This window comes from Drosophila suzukii, assembly GCF_043229965.1.
Source record: "Drosophila suzukii chromosome 2 unlocalized genomic scaffold, CBGP_Dsuzu_IsoJpt1.0 scf_2c, whole genome shotgun sequence".
NCBI classification, from domain to species: Eukaryota; Metazoa; Arthropoda; class Insecta; order Diptera; family Drosophilidae; genus Drosophila; species Drosophila suzukii.
The window spans coordinates 16974916-16988187 of NW_027255896.1; the positions used below are offsets into that span (position 1 = coordinate 16974916).

Consider the following 13272-nt stretch of genomic DNA (forward strand, 5'->3'; position numbering starts at 1 on the left):
CTCTAAGTACTTATATTCAAAAGTGAATCCCTCCTTCCTTCGCTGACTCCACTTTTCATAATCAAAACAGATGTACGTACCCTGTGAATGGTAACAATACTTTTTATAAACTAGCTCTTTCCCTGATGGGTTGGCTTGCTTACCTGTTCGTAATCATCGTTAATAATTTTGGGTTGTACCGCCAGCAAAGAGAACCATGGAAAAAACTTCCACTGAGTTAATTTTGGGAAAAAATATGTCAGAAGTTTGCTGAGCTAACTGACTTTTTTAAAAACCTTATGACTGAACTGGAGAATTGCATCACGACCAAAATTACTATTTCGCTGGACGCTATTAACAGTGATATGTCGGAACTAATAAAAAGATTCGAGCGTTTGAAGAGTGAGGTCGCGGAAACCCGGGCCTTGCGAGAGCAAGTCAATCGCCTAGTCTGCATCTGAGTTGCAGCGTGAGATCTCCGCCTTCATGGGGTACCAGTTAATCAAGGCGAAGATGTGAGGGCATTGATTCACACCCTTTGCTTTACCCTTAAAGTTACTCCTACCCCAAGAACTCGAGATATCTTCCTCGGAACGGTCTTTCTATAGTTTACCCTATAATAATGATCAAGTTCGATTGACTTGAAGACAAGGTTAACCTGATGCGTACCGTGGGTGCACTATGGCGTGAATCGAAAAGCCAGCTTTCTCTAAGTTACGTTGGTATAGAGTCGCCCACTCCAATTTATCTGAACGAACAGTTGACTAAAACTAAAACAAACTACGAGATTTTTAAAGCAGTCATGCAAATGAAGCGTCAGAAGACCCTATCGGCTGTCTTTACTCGTCGAGCAACAGTCCACGTAAAGAAGACGGGCAGTGATGAGGTCCTATGCGTTGAGAACATGAAGGCCCTTAACGACATTAATCCTGATCTGCATAAAACACCTGCTGAAACTGACTCAACGAAGGATGGAGCGACCTAATTCATTTCGTTAATGCAGCTCGTCTAAATGTTCTAAATGTCCATTTTAAGGTATCAGTAGTTCTATTTATATTTACTTTCAATTACAATTCGTACTCTTGGTATATTATGTGTGGTTCTGTGTGTGTAGTGCAGGTCTCGTTATTACTTATATTTGCAATCGAGCCTACTCCAAACTTTAACAGCCATGCATTAATCAGAATTCTTTGTAAACAAACTACTGGTATGATAGTGTGTCACATAAACGCGCAAGGTTTGACTAATAAGATCGATGAGTTCAGGTACCTATTCGAAAATTCAAAAGTCGATATCATCTGTGTTTCCAAAACTTGGTTCACGTCCGATATTAGTAGCTCATATATTCGTTGTGCTGATGACAATCTGTTTCGTTCTGATAGAGTAAATCATGCCGGTGGTGTTGCTATTTTAGTCCGTAAACAATTTGAATGTAAAGTTATATGTCAGCAAGCGTTAGAGGGTGCAATAGAATACTTACTTGTAGAAGTATGAGGACCACATCGTACTACTTGCTACTCAGATCTACTTGCCAATCTGACTGCCCTAACGTACAATTCCAAAAATGTCGTTTTAACCGGTGATTTCAACAGCGATCTTTTAACTGAATCTAGTCTCTGCGCAGAACTATTATCACTCAGCCAGAAAATGTCTTACACCCTACCCATTTTAGAAATTCCTCACAAACCTTACTTGACGCATTTTTCGTTAATGACGCAAGTAAAATCCTTTTATATAATCAGGTAACCAGTTTTCTCGCGGCATGATCTTATCTACATGACGTATAGCATAGAATTAAGCGCTGAGGAATAATCCATAACTTATCGGACCTTAGAAGATATAAACTATACGCTACTAGACTAAGAATTTAACTCTTTTAACTGGCAAACATTGTATACAATTCCCAATGTTTATCGGTCACAGTTAGAGTTCTTTAACGGTAATATTGAGCTTCTATATAACAAATATGTACCCCTCAGGACAAAAATAATTAAGCCGAATGAGAACCCATGGACTAGCATGGAAATAAAAACTATCATACATGCGTGTGATAGGGCCTATAGAAAGTGGAAACGCTATAAAACAGATTACTTGCTCAAGCAATACAGTTCTTAGAGAATAAAGGTAAATAAGTCATGCTGGTTAGCTAAAAAGAAATTCAATAATGTGTCATCTGGAAAGGAATTCTGGAAGAATATTAAAAGTATTTGAGTAAAAAAACAACGAGAAGAGACAGCTTGCCATATTAATGCTAATGAATTAAATATTACGTTTGTGAAATGTCAACCTGAAGTACCTGATCAAACTAACAATCCGTACCTAAACACATTGCCAAACAAAAACTGTGATACTAGCTTTAGTTTTGTTTGTGTGAGTCAGTGTGATGTCCAGTGTACAGTGTACAGTCCATGTTAACTATAAAATCAAATGCAATAATATACATCCCAAAGTTTTACTTGTCCTTGTCCCCAGGCTACTCGCATACATAACACACATTATTAATATTGCAATAACATCTTTTACATTTCCAAAATGTTGGAAGACAGCCATAATACTTACCATACCAAAAACAAAGGGTGAATATAGACCGATATCTATACTTTCATTTTTATATAAAGCATTTGAGCGACTAGTCTCCACACAAATTAATATGTATCTTCACGATAATTCACTGTTAAATACACGACAACATGGCTTTCGGAAAAGGCAAGTTACATTTCTTACATTGCTAGACTATAGTAAGGCTTTCGACACTTTCGACCATTTTATTCTGTGCACTAAGTTAGAAAAACTATACAATTTTTCAAACCAAGCTACAAGCTTGATAAGAACATACCTAATGGATCGATCTCAATGTGTTGTAACGGAGCTCGGTCCTTGGACCGTTACTGTTTTCGATATATGTGAATGATCTTCCAAATGTCTTGTCTAATTGTGAAGTGCAGATGTATGCTGACGATATGCAAATGTATGTGAGTCGTCCCTATAGCTGTATATCTGAATGTATTGATGTCATTAATAGTGAACTTAAACTAGTAAGCAATTGGGCAAAGAACAATTGTCTTCAAATAAATCCAAAAAATTTTAATGTTTGATTATTTTTAAAAAAGAAATAAACGCACCAATGCAAAGGCAGGGTTGATACTGATAAGATTGAATATGTAAGTCACGCAAATAACCTTGGAATTGTGTTTAACAGAACTTTACCAACTACGGCAAATAAAACTGATCCAGAATATTATGACTCAATAAGATCGAATGAATTGATCGTAGCATACAGCAACATAGCAAGATTTTATTTCAATATTTGGAAAAATTGACCACACAGTTTAAAAAAGACGTGCTAGACAGTTTCGGAAAGAGTTATTATTAAAGTCAACTAATTATAAATGCAACATTATAATAGATAAGAATTAAAAATTTTACTATTGATAACCATTACCTATAAAATAATCAAAACGTATATGTTAAAGTAATTGTGTAAAACTTTCTGTAATATTGTAATTTTTGTCTTGTGACTAGTGCTTTATATTTAAGCTAAATTGTTAACTTTAGCGCTAGGAAGATAAAAAAAAAATAATAATAATAATAAATATATTCTTTGCATTTTGAGATAATCAATCCTTTCTATGGAATCTATGGTACAGACCTCAGACCAGGGCCGTTTTCTAACTATATCCGCGCACATATTAAAAGGCGATTGCAACACAACCAGAGATCTACAACACACAACCTCGACTATCTGATACCCGTTACTCAGCTAAATCAGGGACCAAAGGGAAATGGAGATATGCAAGCAGAAAAGCGAGATTAAAAAGCGCCACCTACCGGCGGTAGACAGATTTACGCGTTATGGGCGTTAGAGTGGGCGTGGCACATTGCTGAAACAAACTTGCGCTGCGTAAGAAGCTCAGGAATCTGCACGCCAAACCTCAATAGCCTAGCTTTTATAGTTTCCGAGATCTCAGCGTTCATCCGGACAGACGGACATGGCTAGATCGACTCGGCTAGTGATCCTGATCAAGAATATATATACTTTATGGGGTCGGAAACGCTTCCTTCTGCCTGTTACATACTTTCGACGAATCTAGTATACCCCTTTACTCTACGAGTAACGGGTATAAAACCGGTATTAAAGAAAGGAAAGGACTTAGTGCTGATCAAAAACATATGTACTCCATACCAAATATACAACATCAAAAATTATGTAGGTGATTAAACCAAACTAAAATAATACAAATAGGTTCATGTAGATACTCATGTTTTTATTTTTTCTTACATTTGCATAAAGTTTAAACAACTTAATCAATGATCTTAGTAACCATAAATATATTATTAAATATAAATAAGATCAGCTGAAATTTGTTAAATTTTTTATCGCATCCTTTTCTAGACGCATACAAACTTTACTAATGGGTTTTTTGTTTTTTGACTTTTTTTATAAGGGTGTTCTGCATTCGGCTGCCACGTTTCACTCAAATCACCAAACTAAATGTTAGCTATTTAGCTTGAGTGATAACAAAACCTACTCGTAATTTATATAAAAGTTTTGTATGAATCTCACGTCATAACATCCTCATAAGTTCAGCGAGAATGTACAAATTAAACGTAGTCGTAACCAATAAAGCATTTTTATAAAAAATTATTTTTACATGCATTTCAAATAAGTATCATAGTTTATTTTCCTTTTAACTTATGTTTACAGCGGCATATTTGCGTTTTTACCTGATTTCTTTCTCGCTTACTGTTATTGGGTTTATGTTTTATGATTGTGGATGTGTGATTTCGTATTAAAATGGTATTTGTTTATTTTATTATTTTAATGAATTGATTTTCTTATATACGAACGAAGAAAAACACATCGCAACATTTTCAATTCAGCTCCTTGTCCTCTAAGTACTTATATTCAAAAGTGAATCCCTCCTTCTTTCGCTGACTCCACTTTTCATAATCAAAATAGATGTACGTACCCTGTGAAAGGTAACAATACTTTTTATAAGCTAGCTCTTTCCCTGATGGGTTGCCTTGCTTACCTGTTCGTAATCATCGTTGATAATTTTGGGTTCCTCGTGCCTTTGAAACCACATCATGTACTTTGTGTGAAAACGCCAGCTTTGTTTTTTTAAGGCCTTGGCCGCCAAATATTGCGCCTTAGAGCCCTCCATATAGTAGAACACAAAAAAAAGGGTCTCCGTTGAGAGTCGTTGATAGAATTCAACGGTATCATATATTGGCAGCTGTGCCTTGATTATAATTTATATTAAATATGGTTATCTATGCATAAACGATGACTAGTAAATAAAATAACTCACCTGTGGATAATGCGCTGGCGTAGGCACTGGTGCGCGATGAAAGTAAGTTTGCAGCTTTTCAGTGTCCATGGGCTGTGGCAGGTGATAATACGCGGCTTCCATCATTTGGAACTGCATTTGATGCTCCTTCTGGAGTGGCGTTGGGCCTAACGGTGTCACTCCAAGCAGAGTAGGAATGTGTGCTTCCGTTGTTGCCACCTGATGGTGCGTGCATGCATGCGATTTGGCATTTCCGCTGATGGGCTGACCAGCAGCGTTCGCCAGATTTATAAGTCCACTACCTGTCGAAGGTCCGTTTCCGGTTCCAGTGGCAAGTGCCGCAGACGCAATTGAACCGGTGGTATTCTGAAGCGGCTGTTGGTGCTGGGGTGTCAATTGCTGTTGATTGGGTTTTGTTTCCGAGCTGAAATGTTGGAGGAGTAATTTCTGCGACTGCTGCTGCCTTGTGTCAGAGTGGCTTGTTTGCTGCTGATTTAATGAATTGTAATCGGTCGCTGATCTATTAATGGCTTCCTGTGCCATTGTTTTTAGGGATATTGTATCGGCAACACTGTTGTTATTGTCAGTATTACTTTCCGAGATCGTCAGACCTGCAAAACGATATAAATCAAAGGTCATGAATAACGATTACAAAACGATTTTAAAAATAAAAATTTATAAATTAGCAAACTAAAACTTTCTAAATTAACAAAGGAAAATATATAATAAATACATTAAACAAAACTTAATAAGAGATTATCGAGGTAAAAAAATGACTGACAATCGCACCTTCAACATACCAAAGTTCTGATGCTGTTGCATATTTTTTTCGGCAACTTTTAAGGCGCGTGCAGAGTTAGTTGGCGCTGTAGGCCAAGTGGCGCTATAGAAGAATAAGATAGGTGGTGCTAGGAATGTTAGTGAAAAAAGTAGAGTTGCTTTAAGCATATCTCAGTCCCTCTCGCACTCTCTTAAGCTGATTAACGGATATCTAATAGTCGGGCCATCGATTATAGCGTTTTTTCTTGACTTTGAATATTTAACAAAGATGCTTGTAGTCAAAACACACTATTATATTTTAAAAACTAAGCAATCTCAAGGGCTATACAGATTTAAATTAAAAAAAAAACGGTACTACACTTTTTGACAGTCAATTGTATTTCGACAATTTCAGTTAAGAAAATTTTTATTTTATTATAAGCATTTTAAAATAACTTTTAAACGACATACAGCACATATCTTTAGCTTTAGTAATTTAGAAACTACAGTCGTTTTAAGTCTGGATATTGATAAGCTTTTATCGATGAACTAGCGGATTTTTCAAGGAATTAGAACTAAAGTTTCCTTAATTTCCAGGACAAAATTCAATGCACAGGCAGCGTTATTTGTTCTGAACCGGTTAATATTTGTTTTGTTGGTTAATTACTTTCAAAAGTAACTTTTTTCAACAATGTGTTATGTTTGATATGTTTTAGGCAACAAAAAAAACATTTAAATAAAATATCTTTTGGCCTAATTGTCAAACATGGTATTTACACAAATAATGTTAATTAAGTCACCAAAAATGATATAAACGTCTGGCTAAAATAAATAAACAAATATAAATATAAAATAAATATATAAACAATGATTTTAGTCAGAAATTTGCAACGTAATGAAGGAAACATGCATTTGAGCCAAATTTTTCTCTTTTACATACAAATTTTTTCCGACATTGTCACCTTAAAAAAATCATAAGAAATATAAGAAAATGATTTTTGAAAAATTCTTTTTGCAGTTACTATTATTTTTGTTTGCAGAAAAGTATTGCATCGTTCAAACGGCATTGAAATTACCTTTCCATTGATGCCAAAGTTAACAAGAAGTAAGTTCAAATTATGAGTATATTTAACTTTTTTTTTGTGAAAATACTTTTGACCACCCCTGTATATTCTTGACCGGCATCACGAGACGAGCCAATCTAGCTATAGTCAACAACATTTATTTTAAATTATCGCTTCGTAGAGTAAAAGGGTATACTAGATTCGTCAGAAAGTTTGTAACAGGCAGAAAGAAGCGTTTCCGACCCCATAAAGTATATATATTCTTGATCAGGATCATTAGCCGAGTCGTTCTAGCGCTGAGATCTCGGAAACTATTTTAGGAGCTGGGCTATTGAGATTTGGCATGCAGATTCCTGAGCTTCTTACGCAGCGCAAGTTTGTTTCAGCAATGTGCCACGCTCACTCAAACGCCCACAAACCGCCCAAAACGGCGGCTCCCACAGTTTTGATGCTAGAATACAAATTTTAACTGTAATATATTGTCCTCATCAATACTTTTCGATTACCCCCATAAAAGTGCCACGCCCACTTAAAAGCCCACAACCGCCCACAAACTTAAAAAAAAATCGTAAATATGAACGCGGATATCTCAGAAACTATAGAAGATAGAGAATGGGGATTTCAGACTTAGATTCCGTAAGCAGTGCAAGTTTGTTGCGCGAAGATGCCATGCCCACTTTAACGCCCACAAACCGCCCAAATCTGTGGTGCCCACAATTTTTATGCTAGATAAAAAATTTTAACTGAAATGTAAAAGTCTCGTCAATACCTATCGATTGACCCAAAATAAGTTTGCCCACTCTAACGCCCATAATAAATCTTTCTACCGCCCACATTCCATATATTTAGATCGCGGGTAGGTGGCGCATTTCAAGCTCGCTTGACGGGTAACAGGGTCACGGCTCGATTTTTCTGTTCTTCTCAGTTTGTCATTTTTAATGATCTTAATCTTAATCTAAGACAACCAATCAAAACGTTTTCCTCGACCGTTTTTCATCCAATATGTTTTTTTTTAAATTTTTCTATTTCGACGTGGAAAATTTTTCACATATCCTTACATTGCCAGATGATTAAGAAATCTGAAGGTTAGAAAATGTAAATTGTAGTCAAATCTTATTTTATAAGATTTATGCATCCTATACAAGAATAATACCTATAAAATAAGATTTGACTAAAGTTTTCAATTTATGCATCCTATCCAAATATACCAGCAAATATTTTTTTCGGTAATTTTTGACTTTTCTTAAAGTGGGAAAAGATTATTTTTTTTTAACTAATCATTATAATAATATACTCTTCTTATAAAATAATAGACCCTTTCTAAATATTCTATAACTGAAGGGTTTTTAAAATACACTTTCTACATCCGTTCGTTGCGTAAATTGTTTGCCTTATATATTATAGGGTAATATTACATTTCAGAAATTCTTGCAGAGAATAGAGAAATACATACATGTAAGTGCAATATAAATTAAAATCAACTGTTTTATTTCTGCTAAATTTAAGTACCATAAGAAGGCATGGGAAAACCTAAACCTTAACAGCGGTATAAAACTAGATTCGAATATTTGAAGCGAATATTTTGTAATAATTTTTTTCAGCCAAAAGGTAATGTCATGTATGGACAAAGAAAGTATGGACAAAAAGTTAAGGCTATATTTTTTAAAACACAAAAAAACAGACTCAAATTACTCATAGGAAGATAGCCCATTAATAGGAAACCGGCGCTTGTCGTTGTAAATTTACAGATTTATGATATTTATACCCGTAAGTCGTAGAGTAAAAGGGTATACTAGATTCGTCGGAAAGTAGCCAAAAAAAAAATCAAAGCAAATGAAGTTTTAAACCGAAAACCGTTATTAGTGCTATTTTTGTTGCCGCATAATTTTACAACTTTTTTGATAAATGTATCGAAATTTTAAAAACCATAAGCATTGTGGGCGTAACCACTTTTATTTTAATTAATAGATATGTAACCCTACTTACCCTTACAAACAGAATAAAAATATTGAAAAAAGACCATATTGTAGCATAAAGAAGAATTGCGTACACATTGGTGCTATTTTTGTTGCCGCAGCTGTATTGGTCTCGTCAATACCTATAGATTGACCTAAAAATAAGTTTGCCCACTCTAACGCCCACAAACCTCCCAAACCTGTGGCGCCCACAATTTCCATGCTAGAAAACAAATTATAACTGTAATGTATTAGACTCGTCGTATTCCTTCTTTTAATTAGTCTTAAGCTATTGGTTATATAATACAGAAAATAATCATTTTTATTGATAGTAGGCCTTTCGCCCACGCAGTTTTTCAAATCATCTCAAGCTGTTTGAAACGTTGAAACATGAAAAATACTAAATGTTTCGAGATGTCTTGACTGTAACTTTGTCGTACGTAAGCACACTTTATTCACATTCAATTACATAATGACATTCAAGCACATTAGGGCGGTCCAAAAAATGAAATCTTGTTCTCACCCCATCACATGGTTGATTCAAGAAGATCGATATCCGCTTCCCAACTTTGTAAACTCTCGTAATTTCATTTGGTATACTTTTAATTCCTCAATGCGCACCTTATAGGCACATGAGAGTAGGACCTTAAAAATATACATACAAATGCGGACCGCCCTAATGCACATGTCTAATGTGTTTAGATTTCGAGTTAGCTCTCACAATGACGCTCAATAAAACTTAATTTCCCCAACGTTGACTTTATCAGTCTGAGAATTTTAGCCGGCACCCGAGAAAATGGTCTTTAAGAAGATAAAAAAATTATTATATCCTTGCGAGGGTATTATGATCTCAGTCAGAAGCTTGCAACGCAGTGAAGGAGACGTTTCCGACCCCATAAAGTATATATATTCTTGATCAGCATCACTAGACGAGTCGATATAGCCATGTCCGTCCGTTTCTACGCAAACTTGTCTCTCAGTTTTAAAGCTGTCGGGCTGAAACTTTTCCAAAAGTCTTCTTTCTTTTGCAGGTAGTATATAAGTCGGAACCAGCCAGATCGGTCAACTATATCTTATAGCTCCCATAGGAATAATCGAAATTTTTTTTTTTTTATTTTATATCTTTGGTTTTTTTCACATATAGCCTCCAACGCTTGGAAATAACATTTTTTAATTAGTTCTGAATTTCGAATTTAATTTTATCAAAATCAGGCGACTATATCATATAGCTGCCATAGGAGCGATCGGAAAATTGGTGTTATTTGAGATATTATCTTATAGTATTGGGAATATCAGTTTTTGTATTTTTAAGAATTTTGAATTAAATTTTATAATTTAACTGCAAGGGCATTTCTTGTTGTAACTAGTATTTTGTAGCCATTCGAAAAGGACAAGTGCATTTCCTTTGGGAGGTGTAAATACAAAAACATATATAGTAGCATATTTGGGTTAAAAGTATTTTCTTAACTAACTAAAACATTAGTACCATCTGCAAGGATACACAAGGCAAAAAAGAATATATATCTTTTAATTTACAACTATAATGTCACCCATTAATTTTGCAGAATAAATGAATTGACTTGTGAGGTATAAGAATTGAACAGTTTATTAACTAAGGCGTCTGTTGACATCGTAAAAATTCAAACAAAAAAATCCGATCACAAATCGAGACGTTTACCATTTCAAAGTTACTGTCTGACACCATTTATAATAAAATAGATTTTATTTTGATTTTTTCTAATTTGCGATATTAGGTCGGTACAGCTTTGCGCCTAACATTTTAATTTCAGTATTGGTCAACGTAAAAGGGCTCATGTTATTTCCTTGGGCAGTGTTGTGAAACTTTTGTTTTTAAGGTTACTAGAATAATCAATAAAAATTATTTAATCAAGTGAACATATAATAATTAAGCTAATAATAATATTGAAGAAAACTTTTACAGAAAATGGTGTCAGTAATAAGTATTTGTAATTCGTGTATGTATATTTGTTTATATAGTTTGAAAAGTTGGCCTCCAAAAAAAAAAAAAAAAAGCTATAATATGTTCAAAATCTATGGTAAAATCGATTTATTTTAATTTTCAAAATTTGATATGTTAGTTCGGTAACGGATTTGAGCCCGAAATTTGAATTTTAGTATTGATAAACGTAAGGGGGTTCATGATATTCTTTTAGCCAGTACTGTCAAACTTTATTAACTTTTTGGAAATGTCAATAAAAACTATTTAAAGAACTTTTCAACGATTTCAATATGTTAAGTGGCGGTCTTTATTACGTAATAAAGTTAAAAAGTTCGTTTCCAAAAGCAATGCAAAAGATAAGTTAGGATTAATCGTCGAATTTTTTACAACAATGACCTCATAACTGTTAAAAGCTCAGGTGCATGAATGCAAGTAGGTCCCTTTTAAGCCGCGTATCGAGTTGAATGTTTTTTAATATTTGTGAGTACGTTATGGAATATGCGCTAGACGACAAAAAAAAATCTCCCCAGACTTCAAAGCTTGGGTGAACTGAAAGAACGAGTCGTAAATAACGCCATAATAAGAGGGAAACGCATTTTATGATCTGGCGTTTGAAAATTCTTCATGCTTACATGAAAATGACTTCAAATTCACATCAGACAACCTTCGAGTCCAAAACTGAAATCAAAGTTCTCAATTAACATTTGCAAATAAAAATCATAGTGGAGCTAGTATTATGGTTATCATAACCATATCATAAGGTTAACCCATACATGATCAACGTGTTTACTTTGATAGCTCAAATTATGATTCTATTTGATGCGTAATAATAAAATAAATAATAGATCTTTTTAATGAATCCTTATATACAACTTTTTTGTTGTTGTATAAAAACAATAGACTAAATACTCAAACCAAGTTTCCCAATCTGTTTTATCAAGAGATATATAGGATCCAATGTATTTGTTAAATGATCTACGACTTCGTTCTATTGCTTCTAATGTTTGGTAGTTAATGTTGTTTTTTAAACACAAGTATTTTCACAAATCTTCAATTATTGAACTTTTATATTCAGTTTAAAATGGTAATTTTTTTATATTTGGTTATTTTTGCCCTTTGATATTTTGGGCATTTTTTTTACAGTTTAAAAGCGGTTTAAAGCGATTTCATAAGGATATTTTATTGGACTTGTTATAGCATTAAAACCGTTTTTTATTTTTATTCAATTGTATCTCGTTGTGAACGGACGTGTTTTTAAAACCTCCGAAGAAAATTAAGTTTATACCTAGTAGTTTAGGCCGAAAAATCTAATCTCCGGTGTAAAATTGGAACAATCTCGTGTTCTCACTGTGAACATTGTAAATCTGCACCGCCACTGACCTTGCAAAGTCTTAATCGATTTAAAACAATTAATAATCACAAACTTCGAACTGCACTTGTTTTGTGGTTTTTGTTCATAAAACCCGGCATCTGCACTTGTGTGTGCGAATCAAACCTCGATTTACCGCCTTCCTTCAACTACCACCGCACCTCTACATAATCACTTGCCTTACACGTACGCAGTAACCATGTCTTTGACTGGGGTTCCATCTACCAAGCGTCTGCGTAGCAGATACCCGTTACTCAGCTGAAGTCACCAAAGGATATTGAGATATGCAAGCAGCAAAGCGAGATTGAAATGCGCCACCTATCCGCGATCTCATCATATGATTATGTGGGCGGTAGACAGATTTAAGCGTTATGGGCGTTAGAGTGGGCGTGTCAAACTTTTTTTTGGGGTTAAAATGTTTTATCTAGCATGAAAATTGTGGGCGCCACAGATTGGGGCGGCTTGTGGGCGTTCGCGTAACAAACTTGCGCTGCGTAAAAGGCTACGGAATCTAAATCTGAAATCCCAATTCTCTATCTATGATAGTTTCCGAGATATCCACGTTCATATTTACGATCTTTGAAGTTTGTAGGGGGTTTGTGGGGGTTTACAGAGGAACTGCCTTTTTTGTAGCCAAAACGAGACATTTTTTTATATTTATAAAGAAAAGTTAAAAAGTTAATAAAGAACAATTGAGTACATATTTATTTATTTTTGTTTAATTACAATGAGTGAAGTCTGTTGTAAGAAAAAGAAAAGTAAGCGTTGAGGCAAAAAAAAATCGTTTATCAAAGGTTGGGAAGAAAATAAAAAAAATAAGCGGGACACCATGCTTAAAATATAAATAGAAAAATGGGAAATGTTAAAATAATATTTCAAATGATTTTTTAAACTA

At 34.5% G+C, this 13272-nt stretch overlaps 1 protein-coding gene across 3 annotated transcripts in view; it reads right to left on the bottom strand.

The window, feature by feature from the left end:
• Positions 1-4636: 4636 nt before the first annotated feature.
• Not3 (CCR4-associated factor Not3) overlaps positions 4637-13272 on the bottom strand; it is a 33021-nt gene continuing 24385 nt past the window's right edge. For 2 of the 3 annotated variants that reach the window (XM_070998758.1, XM_070998762.1), the window contains 3 exons: positions 5292-5881; positions 5013-5222; positions 4637-4950 (listed from right to left, as the gene is read on the bottom strand). In XM_070998758.1, the coding sequence (XP_070854859.1) occupies positions 4852-4950; positions 5013-5222; positions 5292-5881 (899 nt within the window). In that variant the 3' untranslated portion in view covers positions 4637-4851. The remainder of the gene's footprint in view (positions 4951-5012; positions 5223-5291; positions 5882-13272) is intronic. The other variant, XM_070998759.1, reaches the window with a different exon arrangement.